This window comes from Ovis aries, chromosome 19, assembly GCF_016772045.2.
Source record: "Ovis aries strain OAR_USU_Benz2616 breed Rambouillet chromosome 19, ARS-UI_Ramb_v3.0, whole genome shotgun sequence".
NCBI classification, from domain to species: domain Eukaryota; kingdom Metazoa; phylum Chordata; class Mammalia; order Artiodactyla; family Bovidae; genus Ovis; species Ovis aries.
The window spans coordinates 43662998-43687984 of record NC_056072.1 but is presented as its reverse complement, the minus strand read 5'-3'; the positions used below and the strand labels follow the sequence as shown (position 1 = coordinate 43687984).

General features: G+C 34.8%; 1 protein-coding gene across 1 annotated transcript in view; it reads right to left on the bottom strand.

Moving 5' to 3' along the window:
- Positions 1-6916: 6916 nt before the first annotated feature.
- DENND6A (DENN domain containing 6A) overlaps positions 6917-24987 on the bottom strand; it is a 47467-nt gene continuing 29396 nt past the window's right edge. The window contains exons 10-20 of the mRNA XM_015102355.4: positions 22430-22552; positions 21821-21916; positions 19706-19800; positions 14297-14362; positions 14145-14209; positions 13496-13585; positions 11619-11672; positions 11380-11489; positions 11076-11178; positions 9646-9720; positions 6917-9160 (exon numbers count right to left, since the gene is read on the bottom strand). Of these exons, the coding sequence (XP_014957841.2) occupies positions 9029-9160; positions 9646-9720; positions 11076-11178; positions 11380-11489; positions 11619-11672; positions 13496-13585; positions 14145-14209; positions 14297-14362; positions 19706-19800; positions 21821-21916; positions 22430-22552 (1009 nt within the window). The 3' untranslated portion in view covers positions 6917-9028. The remainder of the gene's footprint in view (positions 9161-9645; positions 9721-11075; positions 11179-11379; positions 11490-11618; positions 11673-13495; positions 13586-14144; positions 14210-14296; positions 14363-19705; positions 19801-21820; positions 21917-22429; positions 22553-24987) is intronic.

Below are 24987 nucleotides of genomic sequence, written 5' to 3'. Positions count from 1 at the left end.
GTGTACCCGGAACATTTACAAAGATAAACTGTATTCTGGGCCATAAAACAAAGCTTAAATTTTCAGATCATACAAAGTATATTCTCAGACTACATTGAATGACATTTGAAACCAAGAAGAAAGAGATTTTCAAAAGACCCATAAATATTTAAATGAAGGAAATAACACACATAGGACTTCCCTGATGGTCCAGTTGCTAAGACTCTATGCTCCGAATGCAGGGAGCCCAGGCTCCATCATCCCTGGTAATGGAACTAAATCCCACATGATGCATCTAAGAATTTACACATCACAACTAAAAAAGATTCTGTGTGCCAGAACTAAGACCTGGCCCAGGCAAACAAATAGTTCTTTAAAAAAGGAAATATAATAATGCTTCTAAATAATCCATGGATCAAAGAAGTCCTAAAGGAAATTATAAGGTATTTTGAATGGAATGAACATAAATATCGAACATAACCAGAATTTATGGGATGCCCCTAAAGCAGTACTTAGGGGAAAATGTATAGCACTAAAAACCTATGTTAGAGAAAAGGTGTCAGATCAATGTCCTCAGCCTCTACCTTGAGAAATTGAAAAAAAGAAGAGTAAATTAAAACCAAAGAAAGAAGAAGAAAGATAAAAGTAAGAATCAATGAAATGGAAAACAGAAAAACAGAGAAAATCAATATAACCAAAATCAACTTTTATAGAAGATGAATAAAATTAATAAGCCTCCAATATCAGGAATGAGAAAGTTTACGTCATTACAGTTTTTACAGATATTAAAAGACTAATAAGGAAATACCATGAATAATTTTACACCCATAAACACCACCACTTAGATGAAAAGGACGCAGCTCTTGAAAGACACAGAAAACCAGTGCATACTCAAGAAGAAATAGATAACATTAATAGCTTTGTATCTATTTTTTAAAAATTGAAACTGTAAACACCTTCTCACAAACCATCCTTTAATGAAGAAATGATACCATCTTGACACAAACTCTTTCAACTCATTCTAAGGCATGATACCAAAATCAGACAGACATTACAAGAAGACTATAATCCAATACCCATCATGAACACAGATGCAAAAACTCTAAAGAAAAATTTAGCAAATCAAATCCAGAACTGTATTGAAAGGATAACATATCAAGGCCAACTGGGGCTGAATCCCAGAAATACAGTTGGTTTAACATTCAAAAGTCATTCTGTGTTAACGTATTCACAAACTGAAGACAAAACCAAACAAAATGATATGATCACCTTGACAGTTCAGAAAAAGCATTTAACAAAATCCAAAGTCCATTCCTGATAAAAATTCAGCAAACTAGGAACAGAAGACTTCATCAACTTCATAAAGGACATCTACAAAAAACCTACAGCTAATATCACACCTAATAATAAAAGTCTGAATGCTTTCTTTTGAGATTAGGAATAAGAAAGATGTCTAGTCTCATATATATTACTCAACATTCTACTGGAGGTTCCAGTCAGTGCTGTCAGGCAAGAATACTAAACAGAAGCCATCCAGATGGGAAAGGTGAAGTAAAACATTCTTTATTCACAGACAGCATAATCTCCTATGTTAAGAATATGATGGAGGGCTTCCATGGTGGTTCAATGGTAAAGAATCCACCTGCTAATGCTGGAGATATGGGTTTGATCCCTCATCCGGGAAGATACCACATGCCCCAGAGCAGCTAAGCCCATGTGCCACAACTATTGAGCCGGTGCTCTAAAGCCTGGCAGCCACAACTACTGAAGCCTGCATGCTGCAATTACCGAAGCCAGCATGCCCCAGAACCCATGCTCTGCAACAAGAGAAACCACTGCAGCAAGCCCACATACCATACCTAGAGAGCAGCTCCCACTCACAGCAAACCAGACAAAAGCCTGTGCAGCGATGAAGACCCAGCACAATCAAAAATAATAAAAATTTGAAAAACGAATATGATGGACTATGCCAAAATAAAGCTACTAGAATTAATGAGTTCAGTAATGTTGTGAGATATAACATCAATATACAAGTATATGCTAGAATTTTGAGCTGGACTTTTTAGGGAAAGGTTAAAAACTGCATTTTATAAAATGACATCATTTACAACAATATCAAAAATACAACAGGCTTATGGTTAAGTCTGACAGGAGATATGAAAGATTTGTACCTTGAAAACAACAAAACATTGCTAAGAAATTAGAGTCGACACAAATAAATGAAGACATGTATTTTGTCCATAGATCAGAGGACATAAAGAATTTACCCAGAGATTTAATACAATCCCCACCAAAATTCCAGCGGGAATTTGTGTAGAAATTCATAAATTTCTGCTTCAAGACACTGTTGTGAAAATGAAAAAAAAGTCAAAACCTGTAGAAAAATTTTGTAGGCCACATATATGAAAAGTAACTTCTATCAAGAATTTTGAGAGAACTCTCAAAATCCAACCACTAGAAATTAAACAACTCAGTCTTCAAAACAGCAAAGACTCTTAAGAGATACTTTATCAAAGAACGGATATAGATGACTAATGGAAAGCACATGGAAAGACGTTCAACAGCATAGGTCTTTAGGGAAATGAAACTTATAATCCCAATAAAACAACAGTATAAGTCATTAAAATTGCTAAACCTAAAAATGCTGGGCATACTAGGTGTTGAGTAGGATGTGCAAAAACTGGAACTCTCATATACAGTTGGTGGAAACAAATTAGTACAAGCACTCTGGAAAACAGTTTGGCAATTTCTTGAAAAGTTAAACATTCACCCACGATTGATTCTGTTTCCAAGGTATTTACCCAAGAGAAAAGGATATATATGTCCATACCAAGACTTGCCTATGAGTGTTCACAGGAGTTTAACTTGTCACAGACAAAAACTAGAAAGGACCCAAATGTCCATCAATAGCTGAGTGGATAAGAATTTTGTATTATAGTCATAAAATGGAATACTACTTAACAATAAAAACAAAACAATCACCTATTGAAACTTGCAATATAAGCGAACCTCAATTATGATGAGGGAGGGCAGTGAGATCACTGTCCGCACTGAGAGCCACTTTTCCTGCCACAGCCCCTCACTCCCCTCCCTTGTCAGGAATGCCTGTGAGTGGATCACTGTCTGCAGTAGTGATGAAACAGCTGAAGATGCTGACAGGTCAGAGCCTAAGCAGCTTGGCAGCCTCGGGGCCCTTGACCTTACTTATCCCTAGGCATAACTTCCAAAGAAGTGCCATTTCAGGGACATTGACAGAGCAGGCAAACTTCCTGGGGCTGGGGCTGCCACAGTTGGGGTGGCTGGGATTAGGACTTTGGGAGCCTCATCATTGGTTATGCCAGGAACTCTTCCCTGATGCAACAGCTCTTCTTCTATGCCGTTCTGGGAGGCCATGGGACTTCTTTCTCCTAGTGACAGTCTTTTCCATTTTCTTTGTCATGCTAAGGAGTCCTCTCTTTCTCCCGTGTCTAATCTGACCTGTATAATCCTTTTCCTACACGTCCCCAGTGAGCCGGGGGAAAGGGGCTTGGTTCAGGGTTTAACAAAGGGGAGACAAATAAATACTATGTTAAGATGTTAGGGAAAAAAAAAAGCCAGATCAAAAAAAGAGGTATATACCATGTGTAAAACACTAGAAAACACAAACTAATCTACAGTGACAGAACACAGATCAGTGATTGTTTGGGAAGGGAGGCAGGATGGAGTGCAAAGAAGCATGAGGGAATTTGAGGTGGGGGTAAACAGATATGTTCCCATCACGACTGTGCTGATGGTTCTATGGGTGTATTCAAATGTCAAAACATCAAATTGTACACTGTGTTTAGTTTATTGTACATCAATTATATCTCAATAAAGCTGTTTAAAAAAATATTTTTTCTGGGTTCTATCACCAGAGCCTTTGGCTGTAAAATATTTACCCATTTCGTTCAATCAAAATCAATCATTTCATAGATAACTAATGAGAACCTACCATATAGCTCAGGAAACTCTACTTAATACTATGCCGTGACCTAAATGGGAAGGAAACCCAAAAAAGAGGATGTTTGTATCTGTACAGCTGATTCACTATGCTGTACAGTAGAAACTAACGCAACATTGTAAAGCACCATACTCCAATAAAAACTAATAACAAAAAAATCAACCATTTCAATAGGTTCCTTCACTCACTTAATAGAAAGTATGGCAACTCCAGAATATAAATTTACTATTTTTCAAAAGCATCTCAACATAGAAGCAATTTATACTACAAAGTATTCATCCTGGTGGATATGGAAAAATATGAGAAACAGTAAAAAAGATAAGGGACTCATGAAGTTTAGCTTTCTAATGGCTAAGCAGAAATGGTATGATGACTAAGACAAGAACATACAATGCAGAAAAGACAGTCTTCTTCAGTAAGTGGTGCTGGGAAAACCAGACAGTTACATGTGAAAGAATGAAATTAGAACATTCTCTAACACCATACACAAAAATAAACTCATAATGGATTAAAGATATAAATATAAGACCAGATACTTTAAACTCTTAGAGGAAAATATCTGATGTAAATCACAGCAAGATTTTTTTTAATCCACCTCCTAGAGTAATGAAGATTAAAAAAATAAATAAATGAGACTTGATTAAATTTAAGAGCTTTTGTACAGCAAAGGAAATCATAAACAAAATGAAAAGACAACCCACAGAATGGGAGAAAATATTTGCAAAGAAGCAACTGACAAGGGCTTAATCTCCAAAATACACAAACGGCTCACGCAGCTCACTATCAAAAAAGCAAACAACCAAATCAAAAAATTGGTAGACGACCTCCAAAGACATATAGATGGCCCAAAAAGTACATTAAAAGATGTTCAACAACACTAATTATTAAAGAAATGCAAATCAAAATTACAACGAGCTACCACTTCACACTGGTCAGAATGGCCATCATCAAAAATTCTACAAACAATAAATTCTGAAGAGGTGTGGAGAAAAGGGAACCCTCCTACACAGTTGGTAGAATGTAAATTTGTACAACCACTATGGAGAACAGTATGGAGCTTTCTTACACTAGAAATACAGCTACCATATGATCCTGCAATATAATCCCTGGGCATATACCCACAGAAAACTATAATTCTGAAAGATACATGGACCCCAATAGTCACTACAGCACTATTTAAAATAGCCGGGATATGGAAGCAACTTAAATGTCCACTGATGGATGAATGCATAAAGAAGATGGGGTACATACCTTCTTTGAAAGATTACTGGAATAGTACTCAGCCATAAAAACAAATGATATAATGCCATTTGCAGCAACATGGATGGACCTAGCAATTGTCATACTGAGTGAAGTTAGACAGAGAAAGACAAATATCATATGATATCACTTACATGTGGAATCTAAAAAAAAAAAGGTACAAATGAACTTATTTACAAAACAGAAATAGAATCACAGATACAAGAAACAAACGTGGTTACTAAAGGAGAAAGGGGAGGGGAGGGATGAATTGGGAGACTGGGGTTGACATATACACAATACTATATGTAAAACAGATAACCAATAAGAACCTACTGTATAGCACAGGGAACGCTACTCAATATTCTGTAATGCCCTATATAGGAAAGCAATCTATAAGAGAGTGGACATGTATATACGTATAACTAACACACTTTGCTGTACAGCAGAAACTAACACAATATTGTAAATCAACTATACTTCAATAAAAATTAATTTAAAAAAATAAAAGAACCCAAGCCTAGTGATGACACTAGCAAAATGGAATGAGACCTAAGATAATTAGACAACATTAATCTTAATTTGAAGAAAGGCATAGCATGGTATTCAACTAATGGGTAAGAGAAAGGCTGGTGTTCAAAAGTCCAGAAATAATGCTAAAGACTAGGATATAGCAGAATTCTACTGCCATTTTTTTTTTTTCCTCAACATTTGTGCCTCATGAGATAGGCAGTATTATAACTGCAAAATAAAAGTCATAAACTTATTTCCTTTAATCAACCATTAACCTTAAGCTCATCTTACTAAAAACTAGTTAGATGCAGGATAAATTTTAGAAATCGTGATTCTGTATCTTGTGTCAAACTCTATTTCAAACAAACAAAAAGAATAATTGGAAAAAAAATTCTTGGAGCTCTATTAACAAATGCTAATTTCCATTGATATTATAATAAATATCATAATTTAACCAAGTTGTAGGTGGCATATGTGAAGAGATAAATTATTTGTGATAATTTAGTCGTTACTATGAGATAACATGGTTTCTCTTCTTGAACTGTTTTTAAATGACTAATATTACCATGTAAAATACAAAAAAAAATGACTAATATTAGAAAGTTAGTTAAATTTTTTCCCCTAAAGTTATGCTTGAAGAAAGTAAAATTAAGGTGTATAAAAACAAGTGAGGTAAGTTATGAGCAAGTGAGAAAAAAAGGACACATTTCAATGGGCATTTCTTTTAAATATACCAACATATTCTACAGTCTACTTTGAAGGATGTTACCTAGTAACTTCAAGGAGGAGGAACATCTAATATATGTTATTAAAAAATAAAATCCAAAGAATAGTATTATATACTAGCTACTTGCAAAAAAGAGGAAGAAATGAAATTTGAGATTTAAGGTTAAAAAAGAAAAGGCAGGCAGCAAATGGAGAATCTAACAATACCTAGATTATTAAGCTAAAATTGTTTTCATCAGAACACTTCACAAAAATCAATACACTACTAGGAAAAATATGAAATCACTTAATTCTGTGATCTGTTAATAAAATGGAGCATTTACCTGTTCATAATAAAGTAAGCAGAAAAAGGTTTTCATTTGAATTCAGAAAAATAAGTTAGAAACTAAAAGGAATCCCGTAATGCAAAAGTTCCATTGACCCTGCATTTTTTTCAAGCATTCCAATCTTACTCAGAAATAATACAAAATATCCAACGGCTTTAAAATCCAAGGCCTTTAATTAGGTTTTCAGTAATGACCATAAATGCCTTCTCAAAACCCCTTTCACTGAAAGCAGAAGGCAATAGGCGTTACACAACATCCTGAAAGCAGTGATTCCTTCTGATGCTGGTGAGGTGAAGATAAACATTAAATGGCAGGTTTTAGATCTTAACAAGGTCTCCTCAGAAAAAAAAAACAAAAAAGACAACTTTAAAAATCACACAAAAATTATCACTCAGTCTTTGTCAGATTCCCAATGCAGTTTTAAGTTATTTTTACAAGTACATAATTTGAAATTAATAGATAAACCAGGTAAGTAAGATATGGTTTCCAATATGTGGTAGGTTTTCTGTTAAGTATAGTAAATATGTAGATACAATTATTATGCTAACTGGCATCCTTTGCTACTCTTTAGCTGTGCAAAATAAACTTGAAATGGATACATCCTGTAGTGGTATAATTTAAAAGATCCTTGACATGACACTAACAACTTTCAAACTCTGGTCACAAACTGCATATAAATTGTAAGATTATTAAAATACACCTTTTTGAAAAATAATAAGATGACCATTTATATCTAAATAAGGTTTCCCAGGAAGATATTAAATACTTTAGCATATAAAAGTCGCTGCCCCTTTTCCATGAGGACAACTGTTGCTTCACAAAATAACTCATGTGATCCAAGGCAAATGACTTCTTTCAAATGCAGTATTCTTTCCATGACTTTGAGGTATGCTTTGAGAGACTTACATCCATGAGAAAAGGGCACATTTGGATAGAAGACCACAGTTACATACACCAAGGACCCATTCTTAGGCTGGGAGTGCCCTTAAGAGTTATATTAATAGAGACTAAGAGATAGCTCCTGAAGCCATTTCTTCTACAACCTACAACCAAATTTGGATATGTAAAGGGTAATTCACATATGTGCTATGTCATGGATGCCTATTTTAAATAGTGGCTTCTTCAGGACACTCCTATTCAAACACCAACGGAAAGAACCTTATTCTACCAAACCACAATCTTCTATTTTTGGCAAGGTAGTATACTGTAAACAAAACAGAAGCAAACAAAAAAACAACAAAACTAGCTTAGATACAACAGTGATTCAGGCAAAAGTTCCCATGTCAACAGCAGGGAAAGTAATCTGAGAAATATTAATTTGGGGGGCGGGGAAACCCTACCAAACAAATAATGCTAAAAATCAATCTTAGAATCACTCAAATGACTATCACACAAAAGGTATAAAAATGCCTTTTAAAAAGGAACAGTTCAGTTTATAAAAATAGCTGATTATGAGGTTTATAATTAGAATGTCTTTGAAAGACATCCAAGCCAATTAACTCAGGCTCAATTAGTAAAGGGTAAGAGGAAATAAACTCTTCCATAATTAATACTAGATGCCTTCTTCTCTTCGGTGAAACTAAGATTAAATTTGAAAATGGTATAGAAAATAATGAAATGAAACCTACCTGACAATTTAAAAAAACACCAATGCCACTAATAATAAACACAATAGGAGGCAAAAAATATATTTTTAAGCAATGATTACTCAAAAAATGCCTTATAAAAAACTACATATTATAATAACGTTAAGAAAAAGCTTCAAGACTAGCAGCTGGGCTTCTGTGAAACATGTAGGACCACGGAAGGCACTACAAAAGCATTAATCACTTCTAACTAGAGTCTGACAGTTCAGTCTTTTCCTTCTTCTTAAGAAGACAGCCAGTGTGAATGTTATTTTTATATCCCCCTGAGTTTTAACATGATTGGGCAAAGAAGCACCAATTTAAAAAAATACCTGCAATGCCAGCACTGCAGTTTGGAATCACTTAAACTGATGGCCCCACAGGTCTCTCATAAGAGCACTTTAGAACATGATTAAAAATATAGAAATGCCTTTCGGTGTTTCAGTATTAAAGTGGAACCACCACAGATATCTGTTTTTAAAAATAATGCACTAAAAATGTCTGTTTATACAGTATAGTCTTTCAACCCTGTAGTGAGCATTCACTGCTATTTTCCACTCCGAGACAGCTTGTGCATCTGGTTGAAACGTCAGTATGCTTCATGGAGTACAATCCTTTTGGCTGGAAAATCTTGTCAAATATCATGTCATGCTTGTTTTGAGCAATATGCCTTGCAGGTCCTCTGGTAATGCTAAGATAATTGCATCTATGTGTGTCCGTAACTTTTCCACAGTGTCAGGTTTCACAGGTAAATGCTCTCGATCAGCCTGTAACTATATAAGGAACATTTGGGAAGCATTTAAGTTATCTTTTGGGTCTGGATTAACACAATATATTCTCTAAATAAACAGTTTTAATGGTCAAAGATTTGAAAACTTCAGACTGAGACCAGAATTAACAGAATCTATTCTTAAAAAAAGCAAAGAACATGATACTTTTTAACAGTACAATTGTTGAGTTAAAAAAAAAAACTATGTAATACTAACATAGATAATACCAGCACAGACCATGTGGTATTAAGTATGTCAGAATGTTTCTGTAAAGCTCATTAGACTCCATGTAAATAACTAAATACATATATATATATATGGCTTCATTATGATCTGCTTGAGTGACAAGTATTTTCAGTCCAGTGACCATCAACCAACCAATCATAGGTCCTCTCATTTAAAAATTTACTTCTGTGATACATCACAGATTACCACCTCAAATGAGAGCAAAATAACCTCACGGATCTTTGGCCGTTTTGGCTACATACCAGCTTATTTTTTAGCTTCAATACAAGGTCCACTGTTTCTACTTCTGTGTGTTTCTGGGTCCAGAGAAGTAAGTCCTAGGAGAATAAACAAATCCCAAATGAATAAATACTCAAAATAATATTGAAATCATGCTCTTTTAATAGGCAAAGCTACTGGGAAGGAAGGACAAGAACAGGGTTTTAACCCAGACACAGCGTTACAGTTTAAGAATAATTCTGTACATGAGACAGTGAGAATCAGATACTTTTTGATGCTAGCCAGAATGACTGTCTAATATTTGGAAGTAAAATATTATGTAAGAGATGTAAGAAATTCCTTTCTGAAGTGCTCCTTTTAGATCAATCAAGAAAAACAAATTTGGAACTTAAGATACAATACTAACCCCCACCCGTAAGTAGTGAGTAATTGATAAGGAACATGAACTAACATCAAGATAATTGTGAATATGAATATATTCCTGGATATAAACTTTGTATCTTCAAATAATCTCTTCCTGAGCTTATCTGTGGTTATCTTCATGGTATTCTTTTTCTGAAAGTCACTGGAAGTTTATGATTAGAAAGTTAAAACTGAGGCTAGCCCACCTCAAGCTAAACACACTTTGAGACTATCCTTTGTATATTTAACAAAAATTTATTTGTCTGTAGATCTTTTATTGCAGGGCACTTGTAGAGCACAGGGTCAGTTACTCTGCAGCACGTGGGATCTTAGTTCCACGACCAGGAATCAAACCCACGTCCCCTGCACTGCAAGGTGAATTTTTAACTACCAGACCATCTGGGAAGTCTCTATCCTGTATATTTTTAAAAGTAGCTTAACTTAAAATAGTCTGCTGACAATTTATAGAATGTGGAAAAGTCCAAATACAGGAAAAATGTATTAATAATAACTGGGAAAGGCGAATAAGGCATGGTGGAAAAGATATCAAGCTGGACTGCTTGGATTTGAACCCTAACTTCATCCAGTGGTATGCTCTTAACAATCGGTTCTCCAGGAAAAGTCTCTTAGGTTTTACTTTGCCAGTTTCTGTGGTGTAAGTGTTCCTCTGTAGCTGATTTCAAGCTACCATTCTGAGATCCCTGAATACAGAACTAGGAAGAGATGCACACAAGTAGCTCTTGTGAGCCAGTGCAAGTGGGCTTGAGCACACTGCTGGTTTCACTACTTAGCAGTGATATGATCTGAAGCAAATCACTTAATTTGTAATCCTCAAATTAATGCAGATCATAACATACCAACTTCAGTGAACTGTGAAGAGTAAAAGACTTTATCCACTTAGAGCATCTGCATGGTCCTGGCACATCACACATGATCTAGAACAGTTAGCTATTATTATTTATAAAGTAGCAGATATAGATAGAACATTCCAGTCCCTATGGAGTTATCTTCAATAGCTGCTAATCATCACACAAACATGTTGTTTTCTAACCTCTTCACAAAGAGCTTCTAGATGGAGTGCCTCCAGTTTCTGGGTCATTTCCTTCCTCCGGGTCTTGAACCAACCATCAAAATTTGGAGATTTTAGAAAATGCCTATAAAAATAAATTAAAAAAACACAAAGCTTGAATGACTTAACTTCCTTTCCTCAATACCTTTTCGACCTATAGCTAGGAAAACCATATGAAACAATGAATTCTTTTTTAAAGAATATATTTAAGTCCAGTTTTTGTTTCATTTTTAAATAAAGCTCTAGAGATGGATGAAATAGAAAAGAAAAAAAAAAGGGGACTAACCGGTAAAGTCCAATCCAGTCGCCTTTTATTCTAGAGGTCAGCTGAGGTCCTGTTTTCTCAAGTGTTTTCATAAATTCTTCTGGAAGAAACTGTCTTAATTGGGGTGGACTCTAGAAAACAGGACATACTGAATTTAAAAATTAAAAATGGATATAGTCACAGAAGTTAACTGTAGTTAGAGAACTGATATAGGAATTTAATGGACTATAAGAATTTAATGGTATATAATATACTTATACCTTCCACGGAGAAATGCTTTTCTGCAAAGGCATCAAGCTTGCCACATATCTTTCCTAAGTCCAAGAAAAAAAAGTTAGTCAAGGTTAGCTTTTCTTGCCCAGAGATGTCTTCAAAAACGTTTAAACTGACTTACTTAAAAAAAGTGGGCATGGGACTTCCCTGGTGGTCCAGGGGCTAAGCCTCCACACTCCCAAAGCAGGGGACCCAGGTTCAATCCCTAATCAGGGAACTAGACTCCACATGCTGCAACTAAAGATCCTGAATGCAACTAAGACCCTGCCAAATAAACAAATGGGTATTTTTAACATTTTATTTAATTTTGGCTTCGTTGCTTTCTCCAGCTGTAATGTGCAGGCTTTTCATTGCGGTGGTTTCTCCTGTTGCAGAGCACAAGCTCTAGAGCACATGCGCTTCAGCAGTTGTGGTTCTCAGGCTCCAGAGCAGCCCTACAGCATGTAGGATCTTCCCAGGCCAGAAATCGAACCAGTGTCCTCTGCACTGCAAGGTAGATTTTAAACCACTGGACCACCAGGGAAGACCCAAGAATAAATATTTCTTTTAAAAGTGGACACTTCCTAGTTTTTTATCATATGCTCTTTCAATGGAGATCAACAACACCATCACTCCTCTCAACAGATACACTAACTTTAGACTCAATTGAGAAGTCAGACTTTTAATAAAAATTTAACTAAATCTAAAATAATCCAAGGAACTACTTACTATCTTTTTATTTTTTTTAAGTCTTAATTGAATTTGTTACAACATTGCTTCTATTTTATGTTTTAGCTTTTTGGCCAAGAGGCATGTGGGATATTAGCTACCTGATCAGGGATTGAACCTGTACTCCCTGCACTGGAAGGTGAAGTCCTATACTACAGTGGACCCCCAGGGAAGTCCCAGAAATATCTATTTTTAATGATAATAATTAACCTTATCAAGTAACTGTGTGCCAGAAAGTTTACTCAGCACTTTACATGCATGATCTCTTTTAATATTTGCAACCATCCCTTGTGGTAGGTATTACTGGGAAACTGAGGCATTGAAAGGCTAAATAACCTGCCCAAGTTCATATAACTTGAACTTGAATTCAGGTCTACTTGATTTTAGCCCATGCTCTTAATTAAGCATTACAGTCAAGTTCACTTGCCTAAATAAACAGATTGAAATAGAACAATATAATCTGACATCTGTAGACCAAGAGAGAACATTTCTTCCCAAAGTATAATAGCAAAGATTTCCAGGTTTCCCGTCTACAATATCCTTAGATAGATTACATTAGCAACTAAATGAGTCTCACTCTGATGCAGTCTCCAGACCAGGACCACATCATGTTATTACTTCATACTGTGAGGCATCTTTTAGTAATTTAACATGATGCTCCACTGAATTTCACTGAATAACCATATCACCTAGTCATTTATTTCATAAATATTTATTTAATGAGTGCTACTATATGACACACTGAGGAAAAGATAATGAACAGGACACATAAGGAACTACATCATAGAACTACATGCTAACAGATATATCAAATTATGCTCAAGAAAACAATATCAGAGAAAGAAGTTCCAGTAGAACATTTTAAGCTGCAAAATGCAATCTTTTAAGATTCACAACCCTGAAAAGTATTTAGCAAAGTGTAATTAGCCACATTTTACACATAAAGAAATTGAGAGTCAAGGAGAGGAAGTGACTTACCAAAATTACACAATTAATTACCAGAACCAAGAGTCTGGGTGTCTTGCAAAGAACTCTATTTTAACCACTACACACATAAACCACCAAAACAACTTAAGATAAGTTTTTGGTGGATGGAAAAAACATCATGTATTCTTCAACAAGTCATTAAATTAAGCAAATACATATGCTAACTTACTAATGGAATGATGAAGCTTTGTGTCAGTTCCAAAAAATAGCGTCGGAGGATAACACTTTGAGCTTCAGAAGGACGCTTCTGTTGTATACCCTTAAAAGAGGAAAAAATGAGAACCTAGACTCTAGTGTCAGAGAATAGAAAATAATGATTATAGAAGCTTAGCTGATATAAAAATTTATGGATTTTTATTTGATATGAAAAAAATCTAGAGCTTCATCTTGAAGTAATTTAATGCGAAACTCACTATGCAAAATCCTATTAAAAAATCCTTAGAACAAAATATAAGATATTCATCCCATCCTTTAAAATATTAGCTCACAATGACTATCTTTATTTCATACTTGCTGCATTAATACTATGTATTTTCCAAAAAAATGCTAACTATCCCAATTGTCAGGTACTAAGCTACCTCACAGTACAGTCCATAACTTTTTCACTATAATTCCTAAGTTTTCAGGAAGACTGGCAATAGTTGGTAGCTGAAGCCCCCATATTTCCGGCTCATAACTGCTGCTACATTAGTCTCCTGATTTTTATGAGGCATTCATTCAGAAGAGGGACCTCTTTTCACGTGATTGCACATATTGCCTTACTGGATACTGCATACCTGAGTAAGAACATTTAAATTAATACATGAGCAAGTAATCACCTTCTGTAATTGTTTTATGATATCTTCGTCTCTATTTAGATATGGCTTATAAGAAGTATAAACTCCTAAGAAGTAAAGAAAAGAAAAGAAGGTAAGCAGTAGGACCCATTTACCCATATAGTATCTATTTAAAAATTAGTAAAAGTCAATACCAGGTTTAGAATCCAGAGTCTTTAGGTTCTTCAGTTTTTTCACTTTAACCTGTTTAGGTATTTCACCTGAAGGAAACATCATAAAGAGTCTTGTAGTTATTTGAATTTCACATATCACAAAACTGGAATGTTCTAAGACTGATAATCCACTGGCTGTTATTTAATACTTATTAATCACTGATGTTGCAGCTAAGGTATTCTTGTTAACATCGATTGATATTTAAGAGTTTATTCCTAGTACTTTAAAACTGGATAAAACGAACACTGGGTTATAACAGCATTACAGAAACAATCTGTGTAAATTACATAAAATGGAGATTTGATTTTATTAATACTGATCATTACTTTAAAATTTCCCTTTTCATCACTCAACTTAAGCTTTAAAATCTTTTGTGCTAAGTATATGGAACATGACTAAAATAGCATTTTGAATATGGTGTCAGATATAATACCATTTAAGAGTAGACAGAATTGAAAGCAACTCCTAAATTAATATGCAGCTGTAGTATTCAAAGTTTTTTTTTTTCCTGGTACAGCCCCAGATTCCGCTTTTGCAGTGTAGAAACACTGCCACCAGGTGGCGACAGTGAAAGGCGCAAGCACAAATCTGAGCCACAAGTGGACTCGACTCTGGATTACTGACCGGGGAATGCACAAAGGGGTATGACATAAACCCGAGTAAAGACAGAGGATAAAATGTGCCTTGTTGAATATTTCTCCTGGGTGGAAACACAATCTGAAGATATGTGCAGCAAGGAAAGAGAAGAAAGTCAGCTATTGAAGCTATCTGGAGGAGATAAAGACAGGAGACTTTGGAGACAGATTGAGAAAGAATACAAGAGTCCAGAAATATTCAGATTTCTGGAATGGTTTTGGTTCTTTAGCTCAGTTTTTACTTTATCAACTTATTCTACACATTCCCACATACTAATTCTTACGAGAATGTCTCTCATCTTGAGTCTTATCTTGTGGTTTTGCTTTTGGGGGTCAGAGGAGCTTTATAGAAATAAATATTTCTGTGCCTATCTTCTGTTTCTTTCTGCTCCAAATCACAAACGACTCTGCGATTCTTGTATCCACTAATGCCATTTATTATATATCATTTCCTGAAACTACCTGTGCACAAGGAGCCAAATATCAGGGAGGAGAATAATCCGGCAGTAGGTTTTACATATTCTTTGCATTCAGTAAGTTCTAGGTAGTAATGAAAATATAGAGTAATCCATATCAGCGTTGCTTTTATATTTAAGGGCAAAGACAAGAATATCACCTGTGCAGAATGTTCCACTAGCCACAATTCCCCTCTGATTCAAGGAACCTCATCAGATGCAAGATGTATACTGAACTCTAACCCTAGATACCATAATCCTTACACTGTAGTACACAACAGACATACAGAAAACTAGTCGTAAATATACACTGTCTATTGCCAAAAAAGGTTAAATGATATTTGTCAAATACGTCCGGAAAATAAAACAAGAATGCCAGAAAATGAACTAAAGTCTTACAATTATAGATGTTTATTTTAATTAAAAAATACTTATTCAATGTCTGTTATGTACAAGCACATAAAAGAGGGGCTTCACATTGTTAATAATGCATTGCACCTCTGTACATTTGCCTAAGAATCTTCTACATTTAGGTGAAATGGTTTACCTTTCATGAGATCATCAAACCCAATTTCTAGTTAGAAATTCAGCTTATAATTTGATCCAATATTCAGTAGTAGAATTACTTTCTCTTTGAGGAATACTTGTTAAGTGCCATTATCCTGGCATTAAGTTTCTTCATTTAATAGGATTTGGGTGAAATTAAAACTAGGTACAATCCATAAGGAGTAATCCCTTTATAACAGGAGGAATGATTCTTCTGCAGGATTAAAACTATACACACATACATACACACATACACACACACACATATATATACATGTTTCTGATAAAGCTACAAGCTTCTGGGCCCAGGAGAGCAAAATCTCAGTTTCGCTATGCCTTCCCAGCTAACTGGACAGAACATACTTTTTCTGCAGTTTTACTGATCTACTTAGATAGTCTTGAATTTTCAAAGTTGGGATTCCAAGCAGACCTGTTAAGTTTTACAACCTCTGGAGAAATTTACAGTGGCCCTGGTCTCAAGATCAGTGGGCAGAAAGGAAAAATATTCTAAGAAATATACCCAATACACATAAATTAAAAGATAAATGGATTTTCATGAATGTGATATCAAAACCAAAGACAATGCAGGAAATATTGAGAAGCTGAACTTCATCACAGTTTAAAAGGTTTTGTGTATCAAAGGGTACTATCAAGAGAGTGAAAAGACAACCCACAGAACAGGAAAACATATTTACTTTTCTTTGTATCAATAATAATAATAATAAAGGACTATATACCAAATGGGATTTATTTAAGGAATATAAGGTTTCACATTTTAAAAAATCAATTCAATATACTTTATTATAAAGGACAAAAACCACATGATGATCTCCACAGATATAGAAAAAGCATTTAACATTTAACACCAATTCATTATACTCATTCTCAACAGAGTACGAACAGAAAGGCACTTCCTCAACCTGATGAAGGACATCTATGAAAAACCTACATCTAACATCATAATTACACCTGTATATTGAAAACTACAAAATGCTGCTGAGAAAAATTAGAGAATATCTAAACAACAAAGAGACATTCTAAGTTCCTGGACTGAAAAACTCAGTATCTTTAAGATGGCACTTCTCCCCCAAGCTGATTACATATTCCCTGTGTAACCAAATATATTCCTATCAAAAGGCCAGTTACCTTTTTGTTTTCTGCCCAGTGGGCAGAAATTGGCAAGGTTATCCTAAAATGTATATGGAAATGCAAATAGCCAAAATAGACCCAGAAGAGACAAAACTATTTTGAGAAAGAATAGTAAAGGTAGAAGATTTATATCTCCTGATGTCAAACCTTACTATAAAATTACAGTAATCAAGACGTACTGGTATAAAAATAAGATCAATGAAACAGAAACAAGAGCCCAGAAATAAACCTTATGTTTCTGGCCAATCAATTTTCAAAAAAAGGTATCAATGCAATTCAATGGATAACGAACAGTCTTTTCAACAAATGATGCTAAGACAACTTGATATCAATGTGCAAAAAAAAGATGATGTTATACCCTGAACCCCACATCATACAGAAACATTAACTTGGAGTGGTTCCTAAATATAAGCACACTAACACAATAACATTTTTAGAAGAAACACAGAAGAAAATCTTTATGACTTTAGGCCAGGCACAAGTTCTGAGATAAACATCAAAGGTAAATTCATAAAAGAAATAAAGAAAACTGATAAGCTAGACTTCATCAAGATAAAGTACTTTTGCACTTCCAAAGACATCATTGAGAAAACAAAACGAAAGTCAAATTCTGTGAGAAAACATCTGCAAATCACGTATCTGAGAAAAACCTGTGTCCACAATACATAAAGAGCTCTTACAACTAAAGAAGACAGAGAATCTAATTTTAAAATGGACAAAAGATTTACATCAACATTTCACAAATAAGATACACAGATGACTAATAAGTAGATGGAAAGATACTCAACATCAGTAGTCACTAGGAAAAAGCAAATTAAAGCCAGCATTTCAAACCCACTAGGAAAAAAAAAAGGAAGAGAGAATATCAAATGTTGGCAGGGATGTGACATGAAGAGACAGGAACCCTCATACACTGTTGGTTAAGAATGTAAAATGGTGGGTCACCGTGGGAAATAAGTTGGCATTTTCTTAAAAAGTTAAGCAGGCTCATCAGTTCATGCCACTTTACCAATGATCTTTGCAAAAGCTTCTTACATATAATACTAATATATACATAATATACTAATATATATATTAATATATATAATATACTAATTATATAATAATAATACTTACATCCCCAAAGATAGCCTTTTCTCATTGAAAAAGGACAATAAACAGTAGTCTACTCTGTTACAATTAATCAAATGGTCTAGATTAACAGGACTCAAATAAGAAAGTAAATATCAAGATTAAATTATGATAAAAACCAACTTTCCATATCTTCTCCCAGATAAGACTCTGGCCACTGCTGTGCTCTGAACCATCAGGCAGAACACTAATGAAACGTCAAAAGATCAAGACACTGACATTTCCAGAGTGCCTTGAGTCAAGTACTGTGTTTAATTCTCCCAGCAGACAAAGAATCCAAGGCTTGAAGGGCTGTTCTGCCTAAGGTCACACAGATGTGACTGTCAAGGGAAAGTCCTTTGCCCTTTCCCCTATTTCTTAAGGCTTCTAAGGATTTCAGTCTAAGATTGAGTCTAATATTTGTAAATAACAGGATTTAAAATGTTATTTCCTGACTCTAATACATTTATCAGATTTATTTATACTCCAGGAAGGATATTTTATAAAATAATCTAAATAATGTATTAAATATAATACCCATGAATACCAAAAGAAAAGTCTTTATAAGTAACATATCATAAAATCATTAAAAAGAACATTTTGGATAGCTCACATCTTAACTATTTGCATAGAAAATTCAAGAATGTCCAGTGAGAAAATGTCAGAGGTACCACTAAACTGTCATTTAGGTTAACAAAATTGCCAGTGGTTAGAATCTGTTTACTCATTTAATAAACATTCATTAAACATGAATGGAAAGGTACCATGGAAAGGTGGTGGTGGTTTAGCCGCTCAGTCGTGTCTGACCCTTGCTACCCCGTGGACTGTAACCTGCCAGGCTCCTCTGTCCATGGGATTCTCCAGGCAAGAATGCTAGAGTGGGTCGCCATTGCCTTCACCAGGGGATCTTCCCAACCCAGGAATCGAATCCCGGTCTCCTGCATTGCAGGCAGATTCTTTACTGACAGAGCTACAAGCGAAGCCCACAGAGAGGTACTATGTCTTTTTTTTTTTTTCAATGAAAGCACAACCTGTGGCCACTTCTTTAATCACTATCAGTACCACAAAAATGTATAATTCTTGTTTTCAATTCCTAGTTGAGAATTTTGTGTTAAACTGAGTAACTTGAACTTTCTTTAAGGTTTTATTCAAGCAGTGTTGGGAAAATCTTATTTAATTGGGCCTATATTAATATATATATATAGATATAGATATATAAAAAGTAGCTCAAATTTTTGAGGTTTCATTTTGTTATAATTAATTCATGTAACACTGTAGGTGCATTTTTGGTAGGCGGATACGATGGCTTACACATTTAAGAACCTGTATATTTTAATTGGAAGTCATGCTCTCCTCCAAAGGCTTTTATTCCAGTTGCCTCAAAGAAGTTTGCCATCAACATAACTAAAAAGTAACCAAGCAATGAAAACAAACAGGAAGAAATAAACCTGCTCATCCACGTTACACACTGAAACAAGAACACCAAGAACTTTACCTGCAGGTTTAAGGTCTCCTATTCGAATAATGTGTGGCCAGTGCTGGAGTGTTTTTGCAAAAAAAGGGTTGGTTACTCCTAATATGACTGAGGGCCTACATAAAACAGAACAAAACCAGAGTCACCAAAAAACACATGTTCCATCAGTTTACAATTTATTTTGAGTGAACAATAGATTATCCTTTCCTTCACTGGTACTATGTATCAACTACATGCCAGACACTATTTTTGGCATGAGGTATATAAAGATGAAAAGACATGGTCTTTCTTAAACCACACAGGAAAAAGGGTATACATACCCAATTGTAATACCAGAAATTAGAATACAGTGAAGGTGATATAAAATGTACAAGGATTACAAAGGAGAAACTATGTCTGCCAGGGGATTAAAGGACAGATTCACTAAAACAATGACATGTGCACAGAGATATGAAAGATGAATAGGAGTTTTGTTTTGAAGTATAGTTGACATATAATAGTATATAAGTTATGACAGGAATTTTTTGTCAAGGGTATAAAAGAAAAAAAAGTGATACATGAGAATGAATAGTATGTGCAAAGACATGAAGTGAGATCATGGTCTACCTGTAAAACTACATATAGTTCAGCATTCTTAAAGCAAAAAGCTGGAAGCATGAACAGTATGAAATGAAAGCAGATGGGCAGATGCTAGCCAGATCACCAAGTACCAACTTTATATGCTAGGAAATTTAGATGTTATCTTGTAGGCAAACAGAAGCTACTAGAGAACCAAGTAGAGGAATGTTACATAAATAAAAATGTACTTACTAGAAAGATCACTTGGGTGGGGGATTTGGAAGATGCTCTACAAAAAGGGGAAGAAGTTTGGGGAAAAGAAACAGCAGATATGAAAAAGGCTAGAAATAGTAAGAGTAGGAAAAGAGCTTTGGAAAAAGATAACAAATTTATGAGAGATATTTTAGGATGTTGAACTGGCAGAATTTGGGTAAACTTTATGTGGAGCATATTAAAAAGGAGAAATTTACGACAATTCACGTTTTTGATAACTAAGTAAAAAGAAGTACCATTCCTGAAAATAGGAAGAGGCATGGAACTACGGGAGAAAATGAGGAGACAAAAAAGAACTCAGTTTGAACATGTTTAGTTTTGGGTACATTAAGATATCCAGGTGGCAACACAGTAAAAAACAACAAAAACAAAAACTTGGATAGAGGTTGAGACCTTGCAAAGATTTGAACTAGGAAGATAAATTTCAGTCATCATTATGTAGGTGTTAACAGAGTCTGTGGGTACAGATAAGATTGTTCAGAAAGCATTATCGGTCTGAAATCAGAACCCAGAACACAATACTGGAGAACACCAACATTTAAGGGGTTGGCAGAGGAAGAGAAGTCTGCAGAGAAGACTGAGCGCACCACCAGACAGTCAGGTGAGATGGCATCAAAGATTAAAGTGTTTTCAAGGTCAATGGATTGAATGTCATGAGAAAAGGGAAGGCAGGAAAAAACAGGGCAATAATGTGTCCACAGGTTCAAGGCAGTGAGAAGGGTCTTCTTAACTTCAGCAAAACCAACTTCAGCAGAGGCGAAGAAATCAACTTGCAATGAACTGAGAAGCAGCTAGGAAACCAAGAAGTGGAGACAGTAAATGGAAATTTTTATTGTTATTCTAGAAACTAGGCTATGAAAAAAAGGTGAGCAATAGAGCAAGAGCTAAGAGGGAAAGGCAAGATATTTTTTTTCCCCTTTTATAGACTGAGAAGAATTTTTATATGTTTGTATGGTGATTCAATGTGGACAGGGAAGGAAAAGGAAGTTACAGAGCAAGAAAAGATAACTGATACTATAAGAGGTCATGAAGTAAACAACAAAGATAGAACTAAAAGTACAGTTGGGTAGCTAGCTATTAATAACAATTATGGCTTCCACCAGGAAAGCAGATCATTCACAGAAAATAAGACACTGACTCTTGAAATGTGAAATTATCACCAGCCGCTCCTCAAAAGTACCTTTACAAAATCAATCTCGCAATAAGTTCAAATTTTAAACTTTTAAATTATTACCAAAAATAATTCTAAATGCTTTGGGTATAAAGGTTAATATTTGGTCAATAAAAGTTATTTTGTTTACTCACGGGGCTTGAGTACGGGTAGTATATTCTTTGAATTCACTATCATGAATAGTGAAATAAGGTCGAAAATCACTGAAGTACTTTAATGGAGAAATACAGCTGTGGAGCAAGAAACACATGTAAACCAAAGGACAGAAATCAAAGGTGCTACACAATAACTATAAAACCTCTGTACACAGAGTTTATCCTACTGCAATCACTTATCTGTTTCAATAAATGGTAAGCTTGTTTCAGGACAATGGCAATATGTAATTACCGAGTGGCTAAAATACAGAAAACACAATGGATTTAAGAGAAGTTGGGGTGAAATTCTGACTCTGTTATTCACTAACTAGATGCCTTTTACTAGACACTGACTGTTAGCACTACTGATATCTATCAGGTGCCAACTTTATGTGAGAGTATGAGCATGCCTATTATTCAGAAACAAAACAAAACAAAACATGGTTCCAGCCCTAATGGAGCCTGAATTAATTTTCTCATCAATAAACAGTGCTATAATGAGTACTACCTTCTCACAGGGTTATTGTGTAGATCGATGCAATGAGTGTGCAAACAATTACAGATGGTGAAGTGTTGTAATTATCACCACCAGGAACCAAATATACTCACTTAACAAGTGCCAATACAGTCTCTGAAGACTCTGATGGTGACGGTGCCATGACCACAAGGGGCTCACCCAGCAGCACCAGCTCCCAAAGCATCTGACTATGAAGGAAAACTGGGCAGAAACACCTGGAAGGTGTTTACACAGAAGAGACAGTCTTACTTATCCATCCAGGGTTTAAGTTCCTATATAGTGATTCTAAAAACTTCATATTGATACAATTCTTATAGCTATGTATACCTTGAACTGATATACAAATCCATTTACACAGAATATGGTGATGCATAGAGATATAAGTTCCTTTTATCCACATAAAATATATAGTGATTTTATTCCAATTTTTACAAAATTAAATGTAATATACTGGCACACAGAATGGCTAACAATAAAAACATACAAGATAATTATTAAATTACTATACCATACGGTACATCTAGTTTATCAATATTGCTTTGTTACATTTGAATTTAAGTATGTTGAAGGAAACAAGAAAAAATTAATTTTCTAAAGGATGTTTACTAGATGTACTTAATTTCAATGTCAATGCTTTCATCATTAAAGGATGGATGAAAAGAAATCACAATGGAGGGGGGTTCTAATGCCAAACAACAGAATGATTTCCTAGGAAGATCCTCTCCCTACAGAATGCTGCACATTTTTACAGTAGCCCTGGAATTAGACACAAGCATATAGGAACACAACTCTGGTACATTACCTAGCCTAAGTTACATCTAGTAACTTTTACTAATATAGCAGTTTCCTCCTAGCCGGGTTAAAATTTTTCCTAGTAGATTAGAGGAAAATTACTTATCTATTTATAAAAATCACAACTGATCTACCTAGTTGAAAACATATACACACAAGAAAGAAAACAAAAAAAACACAAGTAACTTTTAAGTATAAAAATACAAAACAAATTTGTAGACTGGAAGTTAGGGAAAGTTAATTTTAACTACTCAAAGAAAAGATATGTGAAGGAAGAGCAAAAAAAAAAAAAAAAACCCCACAAAAATAAAAACAATACAAAAGGGAAAAGAATAACTTATCGATGGAGAAGGCTGGGGAATGCCAAACTAATGAAATTATCAAAGTGAGCATTATCAGTAAGAAGGCAAGCGTTGGTTATCTACTGACCAAAGACAGAGAGCCTGCATCTAATCACAGGTAAACCCCAGACAAGCCTAAGCGGAGGGATTTCCTGTAAAATAACTGTCCTGTAATCCACAGGAATGTCAGGGCATGAAAGGAAGACTGAGGAAATGCTCCAGACTAAGAGAGACTGAAAACACACAACAACTAAATGCAACAGACAACTCTGAACGAGATATTATTGTGACAACTGGCGACATCTGAATGTGATCTCAGTAGTAGACGGTATTATTATTATTAATTTCCCAGTGTTTATGGCTGCACTGAGTCCTTATTTGTAGAAAATAGACAGTAAAGTATTAAGGGAAGATCAGGGCATCAAGTCTCCAACTGACTATAAATTGGTTCTAGGAAAAAAAAGTTTTCTGTACTGTATTGACCACTTTCCTGTAAATTTGTATTTCCAAATTATATATGGATGCATAAATTTTATATAAATAAATACATAAATTTTTGAAATAATCATGAGCTTACAGAAAAGTGGAATATATATAATTTATAATTTTTAAAATATATAATGTATATAATTATATATCACTTTTAAACAATAATTTATATATATAATTTTAAAATAAGCAAAGGAAAAATGGAAAAGACCTATATGAAAAACATCTGACCAACTAACTTTAATCGTGGGATGCCCTTAAGGCATCAAGTTGCAAACTAGTTTTTCTCTGAAGTATAGTAATATGTTATTCAGTTCAGTCGCTCACTCATGTCCGACTCTTTGTGACCCCATGAACCACAGCATGCCAGGCCTCCCTGTCCATCACCAACTCCCAGAGTCCACCCAAACCCATGTCCATTGAGTTGGTGATGCCATCCAATCATCTCATCCTCTGTCGTCCCCTTCTCCTCCTGCCCTCAATATGTTATTAGTAAGGGCACAAACAGATAGGGAGTATAGTTACAAGATGAAGCACTCTCTGAAAGCTCTGTGTTGTACTAGTAATATCTGTTATACAAAGTAGTTTTTATTGAAAGGGAGATAAGTATTAAATATTCAAGAGACGAAACCTTTAATAGACACCAGTGGTATTAAGTTAACTGCAGTGTTAATTACTACAATGAGGACTTTGTAGGGAAATGACAGAGCTAAATGTCTAAAATGCTAAAATCTTTCTTTAGCACCACTTTTATATTCCCATTCTGGAGAATCATGCTTTATGCTCCCAATCTACCTGCAAGTCCCCCAAAAAGCCATCCCTGGGGGAAAAAAACTATTATTTACTGTTCTCACACCCAATCAAACAAAAAAAAAATTGTTTCTACCATGTAATACTGTGTCCATATACAAATTTCCTTAGGAGTCAAAGAAAATAATGTGCAGTCAGGAACAAATCATTGATTTACAACATGTGAAACATAATGACTGTTGTTTTCCAATTTTTCCCACATTTGATATAGGAACATT